The sequence below is a fragment of the Thunnus thynnus genome, chromosome 12, assembly GCF_963924715.1.
Source record: "Thunnus thynnus chromosome 12, fThuThy2.1, whole genome shotgun sequence".
Taxonomy (NCBI): Eukaryota; Metazoa; Chordata; class Actinopteri; order Scombriformes; family Scombridae; genus Thunnus; species Thunnus thynnus.
Window position 1 is genome coordinate 23,282,662 of NC_089528.1, and position 26,623 is coordinate 23,309,284.

General features: G+C 40.5%; 1 protein-coding gene across 12 annotated transcripts in view; it reads left to right on the top strand.

Moving 5' to 3' along the window:
* LOC137194475 (receptor-type tyrosine-protein phosphatase mu-like) overlaps nt 1-26,623 on the top strand; it is a 168,629-nt gene that overhangs the window by 120,065 nt on the left and 21,941 nt on the right. For 10 of the 12 annotated variants that reach the window (XR_010930971.1, XR_010930972.1, XR_010930970.1 and 7 more), the window contains 8 exons: nt 1,575-1,792; nt 4,532-4,612; nt 5,287-5,313; nt 8,206-8,399; nt 12,642-12,729; nt 13,756-13,832; nt 18,209-18,245; nt 26,151-26,248. Coding sequence is in view for 9 of the 12 variants with exons in the window: in XM_067606392.1 (XP_067462493.1) it covers nt 1,575-1,792; nt 4,532-4,612; nt 5,287-5,313; nt 8,206-8,399; nt 12,642-12,729; nt 13,756-13,832; nt 18,209-18,245; nt 26,151-26,248 (820 nt within the window). In the remaining 3 variants the exon portion in view is untranslated. The remainder of the gene's footprint in view (nt 1-1,574; nt 1,793-4,531; nt 4,613-5,286; nt 5,314-8,205; nt 8,400-12,641; nt 12,730-13,755; nt 13,833-18,208; nt 18,246-26,150; nt 26,249-26,623) is intronic. The other 2 variants (XM_067606394.1, XM_067606400.1) reach the window with 1 other exon arrangement.

The following is a 26,623-nucleotide window of genomic DNA, read 5'->3' on the forward strand; positions in this document are numbered from 1 at the left end:
GCCATTTTTCTGTAGTGCAACTTTTGTGGAAATATAGGAGCGTTAACTCCTCAGAGTGATAACGTGATGTTTTATTAATCACCACAGGGACATTCTTTTATGTAAATGACTTATTCCTCTAGAAGGTCAGAGGCCAGGGTCAGCTTCAGCCCCTCAAGGATTCAGAGCCTTTCTTAGGACACTTCAGCAATATCAGTGGAGAGGAAAACTGGTTTTCACTAAAAAAAAAAAAAGTTTTCTAGTTTCCTAAGTTTTCAAATCTTTAAGAGGTCTCATTTAATGTCAGTTTCTTCATTTGGAATGGAGAGGTGACCTCCTTAGTTTGCAAGTTCAGTGATCATCACATCGTAACCTTTTTAAGCAAAAGGGTAAAATCAGATGGAAACAAATTAAAACAAATCAAACGCTGGCATAGAAATAGAGTGCAAACCAAAAAATGTGGCTCTATTTCAGCATTACAATAGAAATATTGAAAATCGGCATCACGTGTCAAGAAAGAATAAAGCAAAAAGTGAAAAAAGTAAATAAAAGAAAAAAATGGAATAAAATGAGTTAAGTTAAAAGTGGTGGAACAGCACCACTTAGCTCTGCATAGCTCCACTGATTGAAGGGTGAATTCTAAGTAAAGTTATTAATAGCTTAAGTATTAATATTGTATATTTCTAGGGCAAACGTCATGAAGTGCCTTACAAGTTAAAAAAATACCCACATATAACACACTATCTGACAACACACATAGCATCAATGAAAGGTTTCTCTGTACAAAAATGCTTTTAGACACTGTTTAAAACATCGCTTACCAACCTAATATCTGAAGGAAGGCTGTTTCAGAGCCCAAAGACAACAACAGTAAAAGTTCATGACCTCTTAGTTCTGTGTTTTACTCGAGTAACAGACAACCAGCCCTGGTCACAAGAAGTCTAAACTAAAGTATAAAGGGTTAAGAGTTTGCATAAATACATCCAGGGGCTTGATTGCAGAGAGCTTTATAGGTCATTAGTAAAATCTTGAATCTTATCCAGTGATTCACTATCAATCATATGTGAAGTGAAGCCAGGATAGATGAGATGTGAGCTCTGCAGCTGCTTTTACATAAGAGGAATCACTCCCTCGGTGGTATATGTGTGTGCCTACATGCGGATTTGTGCACGTGTGTGTGTCTCCACGTGTTTACTCCGTACACAATATTTTAATGGTGTTCGATCTGGAACAGATTGCTTGTTGGCTCCAGCGCATCAACTCAAAATAGGTCAATAAAAGCAGGTTGACTGTTTCAGTTCACTGTTCACAACTTAAATTCTTCCGCCCCCAAATACTATTGCTAATTTTAAATCGTCAGGGCCACTGATGTATTTGGGTTAGGGTGTCACACCTTTCCACACTCTCAAGGATTTATATTTCATTGCTCGACAAAGCATTTCTAGCCTAATAAAGCCTAATGTGACCACAACCCACGGCACATTAGCTCAGTCATCTCATTGCACCTATGAGTTATCGCTACCAGCATCATTTCAAATCATTCAAGTGGTTGTTGTTTTTATCTGACGGTTGTTTTTATTCATCCCCCTATGAAGGAAATTGGCCAAGAAGCGTAAAGAGACACTGAACAGCACCCGCCAGGAGATGACAGTGATGGTCAACTCCATGGACAAGAGCTACACGGAGCAAGGTACCAACTGTGACGAGGCGCTCTCCTTCATGGACACACACAACCACACGCTGAACACCCGCAGCGAGTGTGCACTCACACTCAACGGCCGCAGCGAGTGCACCCTCACTCTCAACGGCAGAGGTAAGATGGCCTTGCATCAGCCTACCTGCCTTTTACAGTCACACACGCCAGGCTTGGTGGAAGCAATTTATTTGGTTTGGTCAGGTGAGAAGGAAATCAAACTTGGCTGCACAGGAAATATTCACACCGGGACTTCCTGAAAACATGAGACTGGTCCTCTTCCAAGTGAACTGTGCTGTAGTTCATTTGGATTTTTGTTCAGGAAACAAACGCAATGTGAAAATATCTGTCATTGCTTCTGAGTTAGGACTGGAGTCGTATTTGTTTTGACTCCCCTTACTAAAAATCTCAAAATTTCAGGTGTCAAAAGTCAGCGTGAGACCATGACTTTTTCTTATCACCATAAAGAAGTTGGGGTTTTTGTTCATTTATTGCAGGCAGTTCCATAAATTAGCACTGGAAATTAATTTTTAATGAAAAACTGTCTTAATGTCTCTTTATTTTTGCCTTGTTCAAACCAAGACTTTATTCGGTCCATGCAAATGATTTTGACAGTAATTTTGCAGCTTTTGAAAAACTACCCGTCGTTACCAGTGCTAGTGGCTGTCAACAGGGAACCGGCTTCTTCGAGACAGTTCAAAGGGAATTTACTTTCATTTGACAGAAGAGACTTTGATATGATTTTGTGAAAGATTGTTTAATATTTTCGTGTTCTTTAACGGGAGATGTATCCTTCTTCACAAGCCCTCAAAGGATTGTTCTTCCCTTTTTACACATTCCCTTTTTAAATGTCTTCATTTTCTCTGATTGATTATTGTTAAATTAACAAAAATGTAACTTAAATCAGGAATATTGATAATCTACTGCCAGGATTCTGTTGCTGATACCTGCACAATAGCTGTGTCAATAGTTGTGTAAACACTTGTTAATAGCTTGAAGGGAGTGTTGTATTTTGATCAATAATCGAGGCCTCTTGAAATCCCTAACCTGACCTCAGTCAGGTTTGGGATTACCTCAGTAAACATCAGCCTGCTGAGACGTCTGTTACGAGGTCCTAAACTCAGCTCTGTTCTGTTTTCAATTCATGGAGGAAACACACAACACATAAGATGCGCTGTGGTGCGATAACCTATTAATTTTCTCTGTCCCAGGTTAAACTTAATACTTTGTTGATGGACAGCTCAGCTAAGTCTGCACCCAGGGTTTGACCTGGTATAATCCCAGTCAAAACCATCAGATTAAAACTCCACAGCAGCTTCTGTCTCCACACCCCTGCAGGGGATGAGCCCCAAAGATGCTCTGACCTTGATTAACTGTCTGTTAGTGTGGATGTTCAAATCTGGCACTCTGTCTGCCAGTGCAAATGATTTAAATGCATTACTTCTTACTCTGCCTATCAGTGTAATGCCTTCAACACTGTACCCTAAGCTCTCTCACATGCTCCATGACCTTACATGACAGTCAATAGTGTCATTTTGGCTCAAAACATCATGGCTGGCAGATTATCGTCCTGAACAAACTACACTCATAACCCAAACCCTGTTAGCATGGCAGTTGGCTCAGATGGTGCACAAGAGGTCCTTATTGCATTGTGGTACCAGGTGACAGACCAGGTTGCCATGGGGCAAAATGGACATTGACCTCATTGTCCGTATGAGCAATGCTCTGCTCTGGTACAGGAATAGTAACAGTTAAAAATAAACTAAGTACATTTACTCAAGTATTTAGTTTACTTAGGCACTTTCACCTTACTTGAGCACTTCCATTTTTTTCTACTTTGTACTTACACTCCACTGCATTTCAGAGTGAAATCCTGACCTTTTTAATCCACTGCATTCATTTGACAGCCACGGTAATGAGCTACTTTACAAATTAAGACTTTAAATAGTAGTTAAAATCAGTCAGTAATAATAATAAATCCTGACAAAGACCATCCTTCTGCTTAATGAGTACTTTTTATACTTTAAAGTAAGACTGTGTAACTTTTGAGGAAATAAATAACACAAACTTTCTTTTTCAAATGAAAAGTTAAATTAGAGTTATACCATGAGCAACAAAACGCATCCCAGCTCAATTCAATATATAGCACTCAGGGGGTTTTGCAGAAACAGCCTCTCTTGGTCTGGTATGACCAGTAGCTTATAGTGGCTAATGATAGCTAATGTTAGCTAACTAGAATAGAGTTTTGTTGTAAAACTGACTTAACTAAATCTCTTTGCTTATTGTGTTTTTGCTTGTGGTCCCATTCCTCTCTGTCAGTTTGTCTAATGATGATATCTTTAAAGCAAATTATTTTCCATTGTTCTGTCATCAACACTTGTGACCACAGTGGCCACTGTTCAACAAAAGTTACATAATTGTACTTCTCTCAAATTTTACTAAAATACTTTTGTAATTTTATTTTAAAGGTTCAGTTCACCCAAATGACAAAGAAACACATTTACTTACCTACCTCTTGTGGTATTTAGTCATGTAGATTTAGAGCAGTTTTTGTTTAATTTGCTCAATGTCTCTCATTGTCCCCTATTTCTGCTTCCACTCCAGCATGGTGGTGAATAGAATTTTGTTTGTCCATTGAAAAATAACATTTAGCATAGAGCAAGTGAGAAAATTGTAATTCTAATTTGGGTAAAGTGATCGATAAAGTGTAATTTTGAAAGCAGGACTTGTAATGATGTTTTTTTTTTTTTACATGGTGGTCTTGCTGTTTTTACTTAACTTCTGAACAATTCTTCCACCACTAAGCAATACTAAACTAGACTATTGATGCCTTGTATTGTGTTCTTTTTCCATCTGTAGCGGGATCCTCACCTTCTTCCTTCACACTGCCTAAAGCCAACACTCTCAGCACTTCCATCCCCACCAACTCATACTACCCAGGTAAACATACACTGTAATCCTGTATGTCAACAGAGAAGTGCTTACTTTAGCCAGTGATGTTGAGCTAAATCGCAGGTTGTGAAAGTCAGTCATCTTGAATGTGCAAAAGTGTCAGATTAAATTAATAAGAGACAATATTTTCAAACAAGTATTAATTTGTTTTATGTTCTTGGTGATACCTCTTTTTATGTAAATTACAGACTAATGTACAAATGTGTGGTATAAATTTACCTAATAGTTTGTATCTGCTTTAAAAATTAGATTCCACTAATGAGAAGGTAGATAAATTGACTTTAAATGGGTTTACGCCCTGCTACATCCTTGGTTCTAACAGAAAGTAGTTTATTTCAGCTCACCAAGATGGAAATTAACTGTTCAATTATGACTGCAGTTTCTCCAAATTATATCCATAATTGTATGTCTTATGTAATCAGATCACAGCTCATTGATTAGATAGAGTAATGGGCAGCTATATTTATAATCAACTAAACTTGGTGTATAATTTGCCTTTTCCTGAAAATAAGATAAGTTTCTTGTTATGCTACTTGGCAAGAAACCAAAGTACTGTCCATAAGTTTTGTTATTATTTTTTTGTGGATTTATGTTGGCTTCTTTTATTTACTGCAACTCTCTTTCCTCCTTCAACTTCTGCACTTGTTATGGGGTATGAGCAGATCCCTTTGTGCCAACTGCCATCTTAGGTGAGACACATTTTCTTTTCCCATGGCTGTTGATTATTTATTCTTACTTCAACGTTTAAGAAAAATGACATCGTTGTTTGAAGACTTAACTGTGAGGACAGAAAAGCACAGATTTTTTTGTTTCTTCCCATTTTTGGTTTGGTTGGCTCTTTTACTAAAGATGGCTTCCTCACCTTCATACCTGCCTGCTGCTTTCTCCTCCCTCGTCCTCCCCCCTCCCACCCACCTCCCCCCCTTCTCCTCCTTCCTTCCCCTCTTCCTCTCCCTCCTGGTCAAACGAGGGGCTCTCCTGGGCTGAGGCTGGCTTCACTCCATCCCATCCGCATTGCGTGTCGTGCGTGTGATGTCACATACGTGTTTGACCTCTCATATGCATGGACAGACATGTGGACTGGATGTGGGGGAGTGTCTAGGGGGGCAACGGGGGGGCAGTTCGCCCCAGCGCCAAGGCTACAGCGTGCTGAAGCCATAGCAGCTGCACTGAGACACAAACAGAGATCGAATACAGGCAAACAGTGTGAGAGGGAGACAGAAATACGTTCTCTCTTAGTCCCCCACACCAAAAATTTTCAAAAAACGGGAAGCGTTCGGTCTGAACATCTAAAGTCTAGCATTAGCTGTGCTGCCCTCCCCTCCCTCCCCTCTCTCCTCACTACTCATTTAACTCCCCTCCCTCCCTCCAAAACAACAACCTTTTCTATTATTCTTTTTAATGTCGCTCCCCCTGCCTTTGGCTAACTGCTAGTGACCTACTTGTTTTTGTTTTGGTTTTACCAGTGTTTATTCATCCTGTTCAGTGATAAAATAGAATTATAAAAAAGCATTTTGTTCTTCTGTTAATTATTACTGGCCTTTGTTGAATATGCAGCTTAAAATGCAGCATCTTATACCAGCAGATGCTTTTCTACCAGCAGAGCACATAATGTAGCGACTAAGTGGGGCACTAGAACTGTAATAATTTAATACTCAAGGCCAAGAAGATAGATGCAATAAGTAACTCTACTCCAGTTTCACCACAAGCACCATAACAGCATTTAGAAGTACACAACTTACAGTTAGGATGTATTTTTTTTCTCATTAGTGCAACTTAAGTCAGCATCTTTCATCATCGCTGTTATGACAGCTGCTTATGTTAGTTCCACATTTAATGAAGCGTGAAACAATTAACATGAAATTACAGCAGCCAGAAAAGGTTACATGCTTAGATCACTGAGGATTGGTAGTTTTTTTGTTATTATTTCATTGCAGATTCCTTTTTTTTAAATTGGTGGTATGCATACAGGTGTCACCATTAACACATGCAAATATAATTATAGCAATTAGAGAAAGAATTTCAAAATGTCAGAATACTCAGAGAATAATTGGCATCATTACAGTATGCAAGTCACAGATCTGAAACAATTACAGTTTGTTCCAAAGACGACCAGTATTTCACCATTATTTTCTCCCTTGAAATCCATGACTTCCTTGTTTTGTTCTTTTACTTTTGTCATGCAATGTTGAAATTGCCCCATCCATCCACTCAACATCCCCCCTTGACTAGGCTTTCTACTTAGGCAGTTTGGGCTCAGAAGGCATGTGATCTTGCCCTATAGCGTAGCTCTAAAACACTCTACTGTAACGGGTTCTCATGCTGTATTGTTGCTTATCCCCTCTCTCCTCTCTCTTCTCCTCTCTTTCTCTTTACATACGTAACCTCTTATGTATCTGCTATCTAAAAAGTGCCCATTAATGGTAAGTTTTCCCAAGTGGGCCCTGGGTTGGGGGAAGGAGGTGGTGTTTACTCAGAAAGCAAGCCGACAGTGAGAGGCTGCTTCTGACATGGACATTACAACATTTATTGCATGACCAGTGGACATGTTAGCATCTCACCACCCTCCGTACCGTGCCACCAAGCCACCATTAGCCTAGCATGGTCAAAGTACGTACAGTGCCCCATGGCAGCATCACCCCATGGCATTCTCCTCCCATCTCTGCTTCCCTCCTGGGTTGTTGTTTTTCTTTATTTAGGTTTTTTTTTTTTTCATATTTCGGGAAAGAACGGGTGGCAGGGGTTGAATCCACGCTGTGTCTGTGTGATGCTTCTGACGGTGCCTGCTGCAACATGCTCACTGTGGCCCACCGCACCCCCTCACATCCTCCTCCTCCTCCATGTTTCTGGACACCCTCCATCGTCCGCTGGCTCCCCACAGCATCTGTGCCTCATGTCTGCCACTGACTGGATTACAGTATGAAAGAGCTGGAATGGACTCTGACTCTCAATATGAGCTGCAGCCCAAACCAGCATACTGTACTGCCAGTAAAAAAAAAGTAAACTTGTTGTTTTACAGCATCTTTTTGTGGATTGTTACGATCGCTTTCGATTTTATTCTGACAGTAGCCATATTAAGTGCTAATAATATAAGTGCTATACTTAAAATGCCTTGTATTTCAATGGCTATAGGCCAAACAGTACATTAGACCTATGATATTAAATATTTCCTAGCCACACACTGAGACAGATGGACCTGAACCTTCCCACCACATGACTCATCCTATTACTCAATGATGTTGTGTTGTTGTGACCATCCATAACAAACAGATTACTAGTTGAGAGTTGTTTGTCAATCTGGAGGGTGATGACATAATGCTTAACAGTAAATGAGATAGTGTGCCATGTGTTACTTGGAACAGTTGTAAGTGAGATATGAACTGGTAGATGAGTGGCAACGCCTAGTTAACTTTTCTCAAATTTATATGTCAATAAATTGTCATCAAACACCACTGACATTTACTGCTTCAAGCATTATGTCACCCATATGTAACTTATAACTATATACTGATGAATCACATAAGGCTCCTTCCACTTTATCCTGACCTGCTCTGGCCTGTCCCTGTGTTTGTGTCCCACAGATGAGAGCCAGAACATGGGCAGTGACACCAGCAGCCTGGTGCAGTCACACACTCACTCGCTGAGGAAGCGGGAGCCCGTTGACGTGCCGTATCAGACAGGTCAGCTGCACCCGGCAATCCGCGTGGCAGACCTCCTCCAGCACATCACCCAAATGAAGTGCGCAGAGGGCTACGGCTTCAAGGAGGAGTACGAGGTAGGACGCAACCCAGCTGTCATCCCCCACTGTAGAGGTTGCAAACACAAATAAAGCCTGCCGATAGACTTGTAACATCTCCGCTGAAATTCTTTAGAGGAAATGTTAAGTCTGATATGAGGCTTCATCTGTGTCATGGTGTAAAGCCCCATGTCTATTGCTCTGTAACTGTCTCTCTCTTTCTGTCTCTCTCTATTTTGCACCGCACAGCAGAACTGTTTTGTTTCTCCCCAGATGCACTTTTATGATAAATTGTTAATGTACCCCGTCTCAGTGTGTTTACGGTGTGATTCATTTTGTTGTTCATCTGTTCTTTGTTGTTTCCAACAATTGTGCATTTTGCGTGCTTGTGCGTGTGTGTTTGTGTCAAACGCTGCTGTCCCAGTAACCCGCGGAGACTCAGCTGTACACCAACGAGAAATACGAACCCCCCCCCCCCTAAAAGTGTGAGGAACAGCTATTGTAGCGGTGTGCTAGCTGTGACCCCTCCTTTATCTGAATCAGGTCCGATTAGGTCCCGGCAATCTCAGCCTGCTGCTCTCTTAAGACTGTTGATGCCTCTCGCTGACACCAAAACAAAAGATTTTTCCCCAGAAGAGCATCACTCTCATTTCCTCTGATTAGTGCGAGAGACTGGCAGGGCTTGGCAGCACTCCAGCCTCCTCGCCGTCCCTCAGCACCAAACCAGCCAGCCTCCTCTCACCCTGATGCCATGTTGTAACAGACTGGCTTCAAGCTATACATTTTAAATCCATCGTTTCAAATATCTAATCTGTATCACTTCACTCTCTCTATCTGATATCATACTGGTCCTTTTCACTGATACTGTTGCCACTTTTTTTATACATACATCTTATATCCTTCTTTATCACTTTCCAATATTCTCATTTTCTCATTTTTGAACTTGCCTCTCATGTCTTTCTTCAACCTCTAAACTCTTCTTTTAACCCTCCTTCTCGCTAATTCCTGTATCTTTTACATGTGTTCTTGTTTCTCTCTTGCTTCAATCTCCTTCTGAAATGTACTTATCTACACCTCCCTCCTTCTTTCCTTGCTTGAATTTCACTCTCTTCATCACCCTCCCTACTTAATTTTACAATGTGTAGGCCAGATTTATCAGTAATTAACTCCCCACTTCCCCCCCATGACTGCAGAATTAAATAATGCAACCTCCCATTGCTACCTGCAGCATCAGATCATTGAGGGGCTGGAGAGCTTTGGGCTGCCCTCCGGGCCTAATCCATTATGGATAAAGGTGTTTTGGATTCACGCGGCCGGCATTGCATGGATGCATAACAGTCAATCAAAAGGAAGTGCGCCACAGCGAACGATTGGCCCCTGTCCCCTTACCCTGCTGTCACCTAGCTGTCCACAGCCTGCTGCATAAAAGGCCTGTGGGATGCTGTGCGTAACGGAGCTCATTCTCACTTGACTAGTGCGATTCATTTGTATGTTTTGTTCCGCTGCTGTCTTCTCTATATCAATCTGTCTTAAGGTCAATGCCCTTTTTAACCGTTTTATTTTTTTATGATGAGATTGGAGCCTAGTGCACCTCTAAACCTGTTGACTTACACTGTACTATATCTCTCTCCGACCCATGCTTCTTGTTATTCTGTACGTTAACTTTGGATCAGATAAACGAGGTAAGCCAATACTTTTGGTTATTTGTGAGTTTTCTAGACTTGTAGATGATATCACAAACTTGACAGATTGATGGTGCTTGTTGGCTATTTGTTAAGGCCCTGTGGGATTACAACATCTCCCATATATGATCTAGTCTGAAAAGGGCATTTACCAACAGAAGCTATGCAAAGTTACCAAAACATTTGACAGTGTACAGATGAAATGTGTGAGGCAGTGACATTTTTCTTTTTAACCTGTGTCATGTCAAGTCTTGAAAATGTTGCCGTGAAATGTTTTATATAATCAGAAACTGTGTCTTAATACAGAGATGCTCCACATTTTAAGTCTGATTTTGGTTTATAAAGCTTTTCAAAAAATACCATTAGATTTTATTTTTTACAAGAGCCAGAGTAACTCAAAAAATGTGGAAAAACACCATGCTAGTTAACTGCAAATTGTGACAAGTGGCTTAGCAAATGTTATGTGTATTATTATGACATAGTCAGACCACCAAGTACTAAATTTCATGTTAAATTTGGACTACCAAGCAGATGTGACTGATAATAAAACAGTAGCTACTTCATGAAAAATGATACTGCATAACACTCCATTGCAAACCCATGTTGTATACTTTGGAAAAGCTTTAGGTCTGATGCAAGTTGTAAGAAAGTATTTGCATGTACACATTTCTTCTGCACGTTGACACACAGTTTGACTGAGCAAATAGGAAGCAGAAAACAAGTTTAAATTGCTAACAAAAATGCTATGTTGTCATTATAACCCATAATGTTGTTTTCAGTTTTTTTTTTATGTGAAGGAAAACATGTTGCATCTAGCCTACTATAAGAATCCTGAAATTCTACCACCGCAAATTAACACTAGTCAATCTGAATGAGTCTCCTCCTCACACAGTGAATGATTAATTAATTCAGAAGCAACTCACTTCTTTGTGTTACCATCCTTGTTTATTTATTTATTCTTTTTACTTTGTCATGGTATATGTTAAGTGCTCTGTTGTCGCGTTATGTAGGCTTTCCTATAGTGATTGTATGCAGAATAAGTACTGTGCTTCTCACTCATGTGGTTACGGACAAAGAAAGTGCTGAACAGAGAAACTGTGCTGGGACCAGCAGTACAGCAGGTAGCCTGTAATTAAAAACATGCTAAGTTGGATTTGAGCCAGGAGGAATAATTTTGTGGATGGTGAAAAACTAGCTGCAGATGCACTGAAGTTAAACATACCTTTGCTGCAAAACGGTTGTTTTTCCATGAATGTCTGATTAATTTCCGGTAGCCAATTATTCCCTGCATGGGTATATAGCCTTTAAATTGAAAGCCTTCAGATAATCTCTACCTTGTGGGACACTAACTAATTTATCACCATAATTTGTTATTCTGAATTAAGGATCCAAACAGCTTGAGGAATGAGACTAGAGCATCTCAGACAGGCAGGGTCACACAGCTTAAGGGAAAACTATCATGAAGTTGCCAGGTAACGCCTTTCGACTTGAAAATGATTTGTCTTCAGATGCTTGATATCAGACCTGTATCCTTCAGAGTGACAGAGAGAATGACATTGGCCTGTGCATTTATTCGAGATGTATTGCCAGAGGAGGAGAGACTTATATAATCCATCTCTGAGACATGCTTCCATCTTCACTGAACAGATAGGACATATTTTTTAGCATATTAATGCTGTTTCTCAGAGAAATCACTAATCCTTAGGACTTAATACAGGTATATGTCCTTGTGTGGTGTCTGAAAGGCCTTTATTTGCTAGACAAATGGCCTCCTGCCTGCTATAGTGCTGAGATGAATGAAACCATCAAGTTTTAAAACACTGATGATTGAAGACAATGCATCCGGCTCTCTCAGACTGGCTAGCCACACTAAAAGGAACTCTCCAAACAATCTGTTTAACCTCCAATAAATGCTCTTGAATCTTTATTTGCAAATGGTCTGAATTCTAATGTAATAGTTGACTTTTCAAATGTGCATTAGCTGACTATCAAAAAGCCAGAACAATAACATGTTTTTGTCCAGACTAGTCTGCTTGGAGCCAACCCCACCCACCCCTGCTGAACAGCGGTGGACTGGCAGTGGAGATGTATTTTCATAATTTGGCTTAATTGTGCCTGGTGTGCCATCAGAATGGAAATCTCCCCAGCGAGAGATGATAAATATTTCATGAGGGTAATCTGAGCGGAGCAGTTTTGATCTGCAGACGATGAGCTGGCTTTATTTTTCCCCGCGACAAGCTGATTGAGTCCCTCAGATGAGGCAGACGGACAGCCACTGCGGTGGCTCCGCCTGGCAGAGCTGCGCAGGGGGAGAGGTTTGAGCGTGACACCCGCTGCCCCTGCCCTAATGGCACTCGCTGTTTGACACAGCTCCCCGGGATCCACCATCCTCCCTGTGTTTCATGTCTAATAATGATGTGAATATATCTCTCTGTGTGTCTTCCTTTCTATTGCCAATGTTCCCTTCCTTTTTTTTTTTTTTTTTTGTAGAGCTGAAAGAGGAAGACTATGTTCTTTAGCCTGGTTATCATTTAAAGTGCTCACACATGACACCATATTTCATCCCCCCCTCTCTGTTCTCTGTTTTCTATCTTTTCAGAGCTTTTTTGAAGGACAGTCTGCGCCATGGGACTCTGCCAAGAAGGATGAGAACCGCATGAAGAACCGATATGGGAATATTATTGCATGTGTGTACAAAGCACCTCCTCACTGCTCATGAATTTTTGTGTGCTGTTCCCATTCTTCTGGCTGATTTATGGGCCAGGCTTGTGACTCTGGATAACTATAAGCTACTCAAACAGAGTTTTATTATCAGCCAACAAGAGCAGCTTTGACCTTTCCAATCTACTTTTATATTAATCTTCCTGCAGCGTCTTTTCAGTTATGAGAAACAAGCCGTGCGTCACATGGCACACAACATGTAGCATCAGCAATGTGTATAAAAATGTTGAATTTGATTTCACAATTAATTCATATTACCTATCAAAACTCAAGAGGAGCTGTGATACGAATTTGTCAATTCATGCTGATTGGAAACCTCATTTTAACCCTTGTTCAGCTTAAATCACTGCTGTCACGGAAAAAACCTTGATGATCCACTTTTGGTGTCTTAAAATTACTTTTTGAGACAATTATCACAACAATTTCTTAAGCTGTTAACATAATTTAGAGTTAAGTTTGCATGGTCCATTAAACAAATTTGTCTGACCATCAGTTTATGTCCTAATTCAAAATGATTGCATCGTGGTTTATTAGCTATATAGCATCTGTATTTTAATCCCACATACTGACCTTATTAACCATGAATTGAAGGTTTACAGGGTTTTCATCAGTCAAGCATATTTCACATTCTTAAGGTCAATGAGTTACAAAATAGGATGTTGATTATAACTTTTAAGGTCTTTCTGATGCTGTATGGTCAAGGTTTTAAACTGACAGCAGAATCACAGTGTTTGTCATACAAGGTCAGTCACATGACAGCGACCGTTCATCAGCCACGTTGCATTTCTTCAACTTCACTTTCATTTGTGCCACAGTATGATGCCAGTCTGATGCTTCCACTCCTCCATCTTCCCTTTCGTTCTCTTATCATGTCAATGTGTTCCTCTGTTTTACTGTCTGTCTCTCTGTCCCTCTCCCCCTTTTCTTCTCCTGATGCCCTCGTTAATATGATTAATTCAACGCTGGTTTCTTCCTCTCTGCCTCTCTTCCAGATGATCACTCCCGTGTCAGGCTGCAGGCCCTGGAGGGGGAACAGAGCTCCGATTACATTAATGCAAATTACGTTGATGTAAGTACACACACCAGCCAGCGCCACCAACGCAAAGGTCACTGCGCTTCCTCTCGAGGAGAGAGAGGGTGCCGCTGCCGCCGTCACAGGGGGCCTGAGGGACAAAGCAGCCCCTACTGTCTGCCCATCACATGCACACACACACACACACACACACACACACACACACAGAAAGAACAGTTACACACACATACTCAGTGCCTTTATATTCAACTTAAGAGGGCTGCTGTATCACTCTATGCATTGGATATATTAAGAGGAATGAAGATCAGAGGCTGACAGCGCTGGGAGAGAGAAAAGGCAAACCAGCCCACAGGGGAAGCAGAGGTTATAGTTTTGGACTTTGCTTTGAACATATGCATGAACACATTTTGAGAGCCAAAACTTAGGAGAAAAAGGAGAGAAAGTTGCACAGATGATTAATTAGTGCAGTTAATATGACAGATAAAACTGAAACAAGACTAAAAAAAATAGAAAGTACAATACATTGCCTTGAACATCACAAATGGAAGCAAAGTAGATAAAAAGAAGAAAGCATAAAAAAGTCAAAATTATTACTATAACTCCTCTCTCACTTTATGTTATGTTGTCAGCCTTTATCCATCAAGTGAAAGATTCAAAATCTCCTCATACTGTACCTGAGCAACAAAATACGCTGTTTTTTAACTCCCTCCTGAATTGACTTGTTTCACTGTTACAGAAATGAATGGTTTCTGTTTCCGATCTGCCAAATCTGAAGTTAAAGTTTGATTAGGTTCAGGCAACAAAGACTACTCGGTTAACGTTAAAAGAAACCAACACTGACTGTTGGTCCTCAGTGTCAAGGTCAAACACATCATCCACCCTGTTCTCCTTCCTAAGTAGTTCTGTAGCACAATAACAAACTCAAACTACCGGCTGGGGTACATTTATTATTCGCACAATCTTAGGAAGTCGCTGGTTTGGAAAAATAAAACATAGATTGTTTGAGGCATTCAAACAAACAACCAATGATGTAGTTTTTCTGGTGAGGGCAGTCTCAAAAGATTGCAGAGCAGTTTTTCAGACTCACTCTGCTTCATATCCACATTAGACACCTACCTTCTCCTTTACTGTTACACTAGTGAGACTAGTGAGTGAAACTGGATACAGCAGTTATCTACAGCGGTTTAGTTACACTTCCTACCGCAGGAGAGTACTCACAGTACAGCACTTACATGCACTCGAGTGACTTAGCATACCTTTACAGTAAGTAAAAGTCATTAAGAAGTGGCGTGAGACATGCCTCCTGTTGAAAACAGATCCAACTCACTTTGCTCACACAATATACATACCTCCTGATCTGACCTGATTTGCTGTTAATAGCAGTGTTAGTAGCAGTATATGACCAATCACAGCAGTTCATTGGCTTCTTTGAGCAGATGCTTCCGCTCAGTGTGTAATGGCCTGGTGATGTACCTGACTCCCTAAGTGGTTTTCTGCTCAGGAGAGAACTCTCTCTCTGTCTCCCATCTTCTCTTCCCCCGCCCATCTAATGTGGTAATTTGTAATCTCTTGTTACGCCTTCAAACATAAATTCATAATACAAGGTGTGCCACAGCAAATGCAGGGGGCTTAAATTATTTACCTTTCCCACTATTCAGTTTATGGTCCATTATGCTGCGAAAAGAAGCACTGCGGAGAAGGCTCTCACAATAGAGAGGGCCCCATTACAAGATAAGAATATACACATATTAAAGAGGGCCCTGATTGAAAAGGATTTCCACTGCTTTGCCAGCTTCATTGGAGAGGTACTTAGTAGAAATGCAGGCATATGGGTAATGATGTTTTTGCTCTTCAGAAAGCTTTTTAAACCATCTAAAAGCTTGTCCTGCCCAATAAACTCTTATACGTAGAACACTTCCCACAGTGTTTGTTATTGTACTCAGCAGATTCAGCGGGGTGTGTTTCTTTTCTCTGCAACTGATTGAGTATTTTCATAAGCATTTAGGAGGCAAGTAAATGTAGTGTAATGGCGTTTTGTCAGCAGCGTTGTGTTGGTGTGCACATGGGGTAGTTGTGCACTGCTTTGCTAGAGTTGCCAGCGTGAAATCAAGTCACTCAGGTGCCCAAAGCCTGTCTGCTAAAAATTACATTCATTTGCAACTTGAATTATCAGATATGATTTGTAGGAAACATTAGTTAGTTAACATAATTCACTACCAATGCACAATGTTTACATTTAATATATCTGTAAAACATTCACAGTCAATATATTTCATTTGTTTGCCCTGAAATATTTGCTCCTGACCACTAAAGCATGATTAACATTTTTATAGTTATGTTTGGTCAGCTCAAACAAAGAGCACAACCTTTTCCAAAACTTCAACCAAATGCTTTAACATTGATAAAGTCAATGCTGACTTGAAGCACAAGATGGGGCACATTGGCTTTTTCAATATTTAACCAAAACCAATCTGTCCCTAAACTAAACTCTTTTTTGTAGCCTAAAATTAACAACAAATGGGATACAGGACAAGAACCAATTTCCTGCACAATGTACACTACCACAACATCCTCCCCATGGCCGGATTAATCCAGCAGGGGTCCTGTGGGGGGGAAAGGGTCTGTGAGCCCCGATTGACCCGCTGTTTGTGGTAATTTGGTTGAGGAATGTGTACTGTGTACATTTTGACCAACAAGATATATCTAAAGACCCACCTTAAACACCTTACAATTTCACTTAATATTGTGCTTTAGTTGTGAATAATTACACAAATGTGCAATAAACTCATATTACCCCAACACAACCGACACACAATAAACCCGGGGCTTTCAGAGCCCCTCAGCGTCTGCGGCCTCGGGGCAGTTGCTCACTTTACCCTGTTAGTAATCCTGTCTTGCTCTTCTTATGACATTTTTGTAGTATGAGTATGTTACACACATTTCTGGATTGGAAAAGAAACATTGCCAGTGAACATAACAAAGGTAGCAATTACTCTGTTTCCTCCAAAATATGTTTGGTGAAGCAAATTAGTAGTTTATAAATATATTTTCTAGGTGATAGGGTTGGTACCCCAGATTTGCAAAAGCTAATGATATTCAGACCAAAAATACCAATTCATGCCCACAGGCTAAAACATTTCATGCTGCATATTTTAAACATTCTACACCCCACTGCTACTGGAAAGAATTAATGTAAATGATCATAGTAATAAAATGTACCAAAATACAAAGAGCATAACACATATTTAATCCCCCTTTAGTAATTTAAACATCCCTGGAAACAAAGCCTGTTCAATTAATAATTTCAACATTGACATTTCTGTATTTATCTCTTTGTGTTGATCATGAAGAAACACTCTTATGTACCTAAAGTAACTGCTTATTAAAAGCTGCGAGTCCATTTATAGTAAGCACTACTCACCTGACAGTCACTGTCAGGGCCCTGCTTTCTTTCTGTCTCTGCCTCTCTAATCCAACGGCGTACTGGGCCTCCACTTGACAGAACATACATGAAAGCACAAACAAATCTCCTCCTCAGTCCAGAGATAAAGAAGTCATTAAAAATGGAGGACAGTTGAATAGCTGAAGCAGGCCCTGTGGATGAGAGAGAGAGTGAGGAAAATATCCTTTGTGTCTTTCTCCCTTCATTGGAGGAGCGTTAATCACAGTCCAAGTTAAATTGAATATGAGTGAGATAAGCAGAGCAGCAGGGGTGGGTGTGGAGGGGGGGGGGGAAGACAATCAAGAGGAGGCAGGGCTGGGGAAGAGCCTTTAAGTCCTAATGTTTTGTTTCCTGCCTCATATCTCTGGAGAGAAGACAAGGAATTGGACAAATAAAACTTGAAGGGATTAGAGTAATCCGTGAGACTAGGGGCCTATTGTGAAGATCAGTGCTGTTAGTTGTATCTTGGGGATTATCAACACTTTGGCTGCTTACTCCAGAGGTGTGCTGCATATAGAGTGTCTGTGATGGAGAGTGTTTATGCATCTTGTATCCAGCAGCATCCATCAAGAGCTTTCAGTCACCCATTTTCCTCACAGATGTTGAAACAGAGAACTAAATGTGTGTACAGTTAAACTGCTGGCAGCCTGACTACGCACATCGTTTCTTGTGCCAGAGAACAGAGTAGCAGACAAATTTCTCAAATAGTCCCTTTTAAGGTGGAGCAACAGTGCAGTAAGAGTTATTTTTTTTGCTGCAGAAACAGTTCTGTTAATATAAAGTGGATTTTTTGTTAGTGTGTGGCATAAATATAGTGAGTATGCATGCAAGGGTTAACCTGCATTGACAGAAACAGACTAAATATCAAAGACACTGTGTGGTTTCTGAGAGAAATGGCTTCACGACAGCTGGTGTTTTACGAGAAGGAGTGATCTTATATTCTTTTCTCCCACTTTTTTTTTGTTTTCAGGGCTACCACAGGCCAAATCACTACATCGCCACTCAAGGTAAGAATAAAAACTTTGTAAAAAACTGCGAGGCAATCTGGGTTGGAGTGTGTGGGCGGTGAGAATTTATGACTGTCTGTTTGTTTGGGGGATGGATGTTGCAGGTGTTTGCAAATATCTCTGAACATTCCCATCTTTTTTTTTTTTTACATACACTCTTGCAAACTACTCTTTGATGCTCAGTCAAGTGTGTGTTCAGGGAATCTGGTACCACTCAATGCACACACACACTATCACACGCACCGACACGCACTTACGCATCTCTGAGCAAGCAGAGCAGCACGCTTTCTCTCTCTGTCTCTCTCCTCTTTCCTTCCATCGGCGGTGTGGGAGCGATTAATCAGGCAGTCTGGGAGAAAGCTGAATAAATAAATGGATTAGCTGACATGTACAGGCACATTTTGTCACTGTGTTAATCTGGCCAGCAGATTCGTAGGGCGAGGAGCACTTACCGTGACCCTAGAGGTTAAGTCTGATTGATGGTTAATTGTTATGAATTTTGCGTCGAGAGCCTCGCTCCCACACAACGGGGCTGCGTGCATGGGGATTTTGCGTAGCACTTTAGAAAAAAAAAAAAATCAGCAGAGGAAAAAAAAAAAAAAAGGAAGAGCCGTTTTTGCGAAGAGGCCTTAATGGATTCACAATCTGCTTTGGCGGAGCTGGGAGTTGCATAATTACCTGTTTATTAGTGCATTGCCTCTCTTCCTCAGTGTCTCAATTAAAACAACCCTCAGTATGCTCTTACTTCAGAAAGAGACGGCATACCAATCAGGCAGCGGACGCTCAGTTTGTCTGTCAACCTGTATGCACGGCACCTGGCATATACCGCCTCGCACTGACCACCGAGTCAAACACTCAAAACAAAGCCGTCTGTCAAGTGCTGACTCTCTCCTGCAGGGCTTCGGTTCACAAAAACAAGCCGCTTTAACAGACGTGTTCACCTCTGAAAGGATTTCAGCTGGATTATTATGACTTCTATAATTGTCCTATAGTCATTAAGAGTATTCTATATTTAATTTAAAAATATGCACATGGAGATCAGCAGTCAAAGAAATATTGCAAACAGAAGCCCTCTCTAAGATGAAAAGCTTTAAAAGCCAAACGTGTTTCCAAGTTAATTAGCCCCTGTTTTCTCATTGAGCTTGCATAATAAGTCCTCATTTCCATCGACTGTATCGCAAGCACGATAAGGCGTATCACTGTGTAGAGCCATCCAGTGCAAAAGAGTGGAGTGTACGTGTGCATATGTGTGTGTGTGTGTGTGGAAACATCTGTATTCTCCAGGAGAGCAGGCCCTTTTATAATTCATCATCAGCTCCGGCAGACTGACAGGAAGGAAGGCTCTGTCTGCTGACACTGAGGCAAAGAGCAGCCAGAGATGATAGGAAAGCCAGACACAGACCTGTCTCTCTCAGTCAGACAAACTGCATACTGTAGCACCTGAAAAGAGCACCTGGGCATTGGCACAGTTGCTGAAAATGCGGAAGTAGTCTCTTCTCTCCTCCAGAAAAGTTTTTCAGTGAGTGACACTTCCACTAAAGCCCACTGGGACCAGCAGTAGCTCAGAAAATGATGAGACTCACAGTAGTGCTGGATAAGCTAAAAAATCTTGTCTGTCATAAATTGGTTGTGAGGGTGGTTGAGGGTGTGCTTAATATGGCAGACGTGTGGGATAACGTTGTTCCCGTTCTCTTACGCTATAAACTACAATGACACTCATTAGTTTTGGGTTTATTGATGAGTCCCTTTGCTCTTTCAAGGTGACAACGGCAGGTAGAACAGCTGTCACTCCATAAAAGCCTCATCACCCAAGCTCTGCTCCTCATTATGTAGGTCATTCTCTCATCCAGGGCTTTTTTGCTGCAGCAATACAACAACTGACTCTCAGTAATTCACCAACGCCAACTGCAGCTCACCTACTTAGCAGATTGAGCGCGTGCATACGGCTCAGCCCTCCCAGATCTCCACCTCGCCTCGGTCCATTTTTATGTCCCGCGGATCGTTTAAATACTCATCAGACATGAGCTTCTTCCTGGTGGAGACTGTGAATTACACTGAAGCAGGGGTACAAACAGCTCTGATAAGTCCCTGCATCCTCCTGGTGATGTGGAAAATATTCATGATGCAGGAAAGGGTTCAGTTTCATCAAGCTTCCCCCTCCGGTCTACTCTGCTCTTCCCTCCCCTTCTTCATGAGCAGCAAATGTCACCAACAGCGCAAAAGTTTTATTATTTACAGGTTAACATCCCAAAGCCCACGGGGGGGTGGGAGATAGAAAGAGAGAGAGAGAGAAAATCAATGATAAGTGAGTGTACATTATGCCAAAGTCTGCTGCATGTAATATTAATGGGCAAGAGGGGAACACAGCGTATGCGTTTGTCTGTGGGTGTGCATGTGCACACGTTGATCTGGAGTTTTGTGGCATACCTGGCTGGGGGATTTCTACAGCTGTCATACTCCTTGCTTCTGAGGGGGAACAGGCCTACTCCCAAAACGCAGCATCAGCTGCAGCAGTATTAGCTCTCTGACAGCTGAAAGTGAAGCTCCTACTGGTGTTCTTCTTCTGTGAAGTGCCTCCTCCAAACTTCTCCAACTAAGCTCCTCACATGCCCTACTAGAAACACGGCTCTCACCGTGTGGTTCCCCCAGTGAGCTCTAAAAGTAATTTCTCTCCACTAACCTGTGGCTTAAATCTTTGAGACTATAAATTGCCTCTAAGGGAAGGTTCTTTATCAAGATGATTGGTTTATTTGAAACAGATTTTAAATACATGCATGTGTAAATGTGTTTGGAGTCATCTTTTTGCAACTATCAGTTCAGAAGTGTATTAATGTTTATTTTGATTATAATAAAAACTGATGAAAGTTAATAAAATCAATAGTACAAAAATCCAGGTGAAAATTTGGTTTTTCAGGATGAAATCTGTATTTTAAAGGGATTGTTCGACATCTTGTGAAACATAAAACTCTGGATACTATATAACTATGGAGCTGGCACCAGCAGGTGATTAGCTTAGCTTAGCTTAGCATAAAGATGAGAAGTCAGGCTCACTCCAAAGTTCAAAATTCTATCTATCAATAGTGAACACCTTGTAACTTGTGTATTTAAAGGCTAGGTCCACATTTTTTCAAGTCTATCTTAAAACAACACTCACATGTCCATGTAAACATTGCATCAGTTTTTTTATTCTGCTGTAATTGTTCCTCATATTTGTGGTCATCAAAAGATCCCTTTCTAATACGAATGCGGTGTAAGAGAAAACAATTACAATTGTTAGAATGCAAACAGCAGTCTCCAACGTCAGAGTTACACACTTTTTTGATCCTCCATAAGAGGTTTTGTGGAACATTATGCTACTTCTGCCTTTGCTCCTGGCAGACAACAGTAATTATTCACATGGTGAAGTCACTTTTCAGGACAACATACGGTAGTCATAAGTCATTTATGACTTTTGCATTCTTCTGGTGATGACGGTCTTGTGGGGTTTTTATTTTGTCATATTTGGTTTTTGTGGGTCATTTTCTCACAATTTTTAGTTACTCTGTCATCTGAAGCATTTTCTGAGCAGTCAAAAGGACTGAACATTTCAAACTGCAATGATCAGGGTTAACTTGCAGCAGGAAACTTGGAAATTGGGGTGAAAATTAATGCTAAACTTACTTAAAATCAAGCTATTTTTCTGTGAAGATTGGTAAAAAAAAAAAAACTAAAAAAAAAACCACTGAGCCAAGAACAAGTATCCAACTTGTTAATCCAAATTGTTTGTTTGAGATCCCTTTGTTCTCATACCTATTCATCAAGAGCCATACTCACTTCCTTATGAGTGTCATTAGTTCATTGCTGCCCAGCATCTCTTCCTCACCTATTCTCCATCTCTGCATGCATATGGAAATATAAATTTGCTGGCTGAAGGTTGGCAAGATTGGATGATTTACCATATAATGCCAAGTGTTATTGTGTTATTGAAGTCCTACACACCAGCTGTCCTGCTTCTCAGTCTCCCTCACCCAAACTTCCCAGCAGTGTGTATCCTCCCTCAGGGACAAGTGTAGGAGGTAGCAGAGTGGGTGGTTCAATCAGGTTGGGTAGTTATTGGAGAGACTGTAAGTGACTGGAATTGGATATTGAGGTCTTGCAGTTAAAAATCGACAAGCCACCACATGCAAAGCACAGGAAATGTGGGAATACAAATAGAAGATATTGAGGGGCTTTGGTCCAAATTTCTAGATTTCCAATTGGAATGAAAAACGTCAGGAGAAGTTAATCTCTCAATAATATAACTACAGTGTTATAGTCTGCAAAATGTTCTTGTTTTCCAAAGAAAGGCGCATGAACTGGCTGGCAGCAGAAACATGATAATGGAGGTGGTTGTTAATTTCAAATCATTTTTTATCTCTTCTCAGCAAAAACTCACTATTTAATTGCAGAGTTTGTGAAAAATGGAAGTTATTTAAACTATGTCACAAGAGGATGTACTGGAGTACAATTAGAGCCAATAAGTGTTTAGGCACCACATAACGCAGATCAAACATGGCTTGATCAGTCAAGTGACTAAAATGGTTATGACACTTTGTTGATGTCCTAAGGGAAATTAGGTTGTTGCAGAAGACATAAGCCAATAAGGAGCACAAACAGTAAAATAATGAAAAAGGATGCAAGGGCTGCTACGCCTGGTGTCTCCTAGCTGCTCCTATAAGTTACACAAATAAAGGCATACTGTAGAGTAGCCTACATATGAAATACCATTTTTATTTTATTTTTTAACCATTTTTAAAGTTGTTTTTTTTTTTTCATTTGTGCCTTTATTTGACAGATGAAAGTGCAGAGACACAAGAAACATTGGGAGTTTTATGACATGCAACAAGGGTCCGCTGTCAGAATTGAACCACATACGTTAATGTGGCATGCGTCTTAACCAGTAGGCTACCAGGGCGCCCCACAACTTTAGTTTTAACCAACAATAATTTCGTCAAGAAAATAAGAATAAATATTCCTCATCAAGCAGTTTGGTTGTCCAACCAGTATAAGCAATAATTCTAGCAATAACTTGACTGTAGTCACAGGTGTTTATCCAGAATAAAAAGTCTCATCCTGGACTGATCTTTGGGAAAATCTTTCTTTAAAATTTTATACATTTTAAATATATCTTTTTTTTCCAAACAAAGATTTCAAGGCACATATCTTCAGGCAGTTGTGGAGCAGGTTAGTGGGTCAATCTCCCTTTTCTCAAGGAGTCGTTTAGCAAGACACTAAATCCTAAAATGCTCCCAGTGGCCCGGCCTAGCGTCTTGCATGGCTGCTAGTGAGTGAGCTTTGTCCTGCTCAGATATAAAAGTGCTATATGGAGTGCAGTTTACAATTCAGTAATATTTACCATTGGGCCATCCTGCTGTATTACCAAATGCTGTGATGATCTCGTTTCTGGTTCAATTCCAGACAGGGACCTTTGTTGCATATTCCTCTCCCTCTTTCTCTTCCTGTCACCTCTTGAAAAAGTATGTATTTAGTGTAAATATGTAAATCTTTCATGAAAGTGAGTGACACATTTTTCAGATGATAGATGTCAGTGTTGAATTTCACATAAAAAAAAAATCAGAAAAGATTAACCAAATGTAAAGAGAGTGGTTGCTAGGCAAAACAATGTACCCAGGAAAGGTGACTCAGTTGTTTTTGAAATTACATGGCCTGCTTCTTAACAGATTTCAATAGCCTAAAGGTTATTCAGTTTGCTTAGCACATAAATGACAAGGAGAACCATAATAGTTAAATTTGTGTCTGTGCCATGTTGTGTCTTGGCTTGTGTCTCTGTATATCTGCATAATTCATCATGTCTCCAGGTAATTTCAGCGACCGCAGGAGAATGCACAACTGCAGACATTTGCATTCACTAATTAATTTGTCATAATTCCACTCGGTACTTGATTAAAACTAATATTAATAATTTTAATTAACCAGAATAATAATTAAATTCCTATCAATCCGCAATTATTGCTCGGTGAAGTTTTAAATATTAGAGGCATTGAATGGCTCTCTGCTCATTTATTTTGATGTTCAACAGACGCGTTTGGGTCTGATTCGGTGGAAAGGTTGGTGTTGAACAGATGAGGTGGAGTGGTAATTACTTTAAGCTTTGCAACAGACAAACACACACTTTCTCTTACACACACACAAGCTTTAGTCTCATCTTTAAATTTGTGAGTTATTTGTACTGTCTTGTTTCCATCTGTATTTAAGCTCTCCGCTGTGGAGTAAGCAGTATGCAATGAATCTGTATTGTAGAAAGCACTTTAAATACATCTGACTTGACATGTTTTTCAATGCTTGATCCATTCGAAGAGTAAAAATGGAGGGGAACACTTATTGTTGCCGTGGGACTGTAATATTGCCAAATCCTGTGTTTATATTGTGTGTAAGATGATCTGACTTTCCGTCCGCCTCTGAAGACAGAGAGAGATGTTTTATTGGCACCTTTTGATCAAAAAACATGTTGCTACAGTGTATACATAAACAGAATAATGTGAATAATATATACAATGACTACATTTCTTTTTTAAGTAGCGATAAATAGTACATAGAGTTAAACAAGGACTTAGTGGTAAAAATGATAAATATAGTGATACACAAATTAAAAAAAAGACAGATGGAAAATTATGCGTATTACGGTATTTAAAATAACCTTTTACCACCCACTGTTCTGCCCGTGGGACACTAGCAATATTAACATGTAATGTACACTGAAAAGTACACAAGAGTATGTGGATACCTCTGTCCATATCAATGAGCCACACCGTTGCACTGGGTGACATGTGTCTTACAGAGCTTTGTTAGCTTGTTGCGTATCACAATCTCTTGACTTTGTACTACACTGCACATTGTAAATAACTTTAGTATAAAGTCAAGAGGTTGTGATATGCAGCACAACAAGGTTGCAAAGCACTGTAAAAGAAACCGCATTTCCACACTTGCACAGTGGCATCTGCCTTACTACTCTCTGGACACTGAAAAAATCATCATTAGTAGTGTTTGGAGCTGTTCCTAAACAAACTGCAATGCCCAAAACTCAGGCTAATAGTTTTAGACAACAACAAAGGTTCCATGGCACAGAGGAATAAGATATATCAGGCTTTGGATGCACACACAAAACTTAGTAGGATTAATTCATTGTTGGTTTGTCTCTGCACACGAGCTTTCAATTCCCCAAAGCCAGGCCCAAGAAATTGTTGAGTTTAGTGTGAATAACTTGACTGACCTGCACAGAGCCGTGACCTCAACCCCATCCACCACCTTAAGGAAGAACACTGATTGCGAGCCAGGCCCTATCACCCAACATCAGTGCCCGGTATCATTGATGCTGTTGTGGCTGAATGGGAGCAAATCTCTGCAGCCTGCAGGTTCCAAAATCTTGCAGAAACTCTTTCCAGAAGAGCGGATGCATAATAAAGCTCACATTTTTGAGATGAGATATTCAAAAATCCCATATGGGGGTCACGTTTGGATGATCACATACTTTTGACCATATAGTGTTTTGTCAATAGTTTAGACTCTCATATTTTCGGTCGAGTGGTCACTTTCAAAATTTGAAATATGATGTGTCCCTGTCTTCAAAGCAGTGAGGCAATCCAACAATATGATAAATCCTTGAAAACTTTATCTTCAGATTCAAGGGTCTAACATTCAAAAACTGTTTCAATTTAGTTAGTGCTCAAGGGATAAAGAGGAAAGGAAAAAATGTCCTCCAAAAAACCATGTTTAGTTTTATGACATTTATATATTCTCCTGCCAGCGCTGCCATACAAACAGTTTCACAAAGGAGAGTTTGAATAAGCTCTTCTCTGGAGTTTCTTGTAAATTTAGTTAAAATGTAATTTCTTAAACATATCCCTCCTCTCTCTCTACTTCCCTAAGGCCCCATGCAGGAGACGGTCTTCGACTTCTGGAGGATGGTCTGGCAGGAGAACACGGCAGCTATCGTCATGGTGACCAACCTGGTGGAAGTGGGCAGGGTGGGTATTAATTACATGTTCACTCTAACCATAGATCTCCAATGAGATTACCTTACCCCCAGTTGACTGACAGCCTGATTGTATCCCAAGGCAAACGGAGCCATCTTTTTTTAGTGCCTGTGTGTCTTTGAACATCAGTACCAAGGTGTGTGTGTGTCTGTCTGTATGTGTGTGTGTGTGTGTGTGTGGCACACACATGCTGACTTAGTGAGGCATGTGTCTCGCGTGCCGCCAGCTCTTTTTCCATCTATCTGATCAGTGAGAAGTGAGAAGAAACTGATTGATAGCCTTCATTACCAGAGAGGCATCCAGGCGACTGACTACTGTTTCATCTGAGTGGCTCTATAACAGGAGATTATAACTGCTGCATAGCCG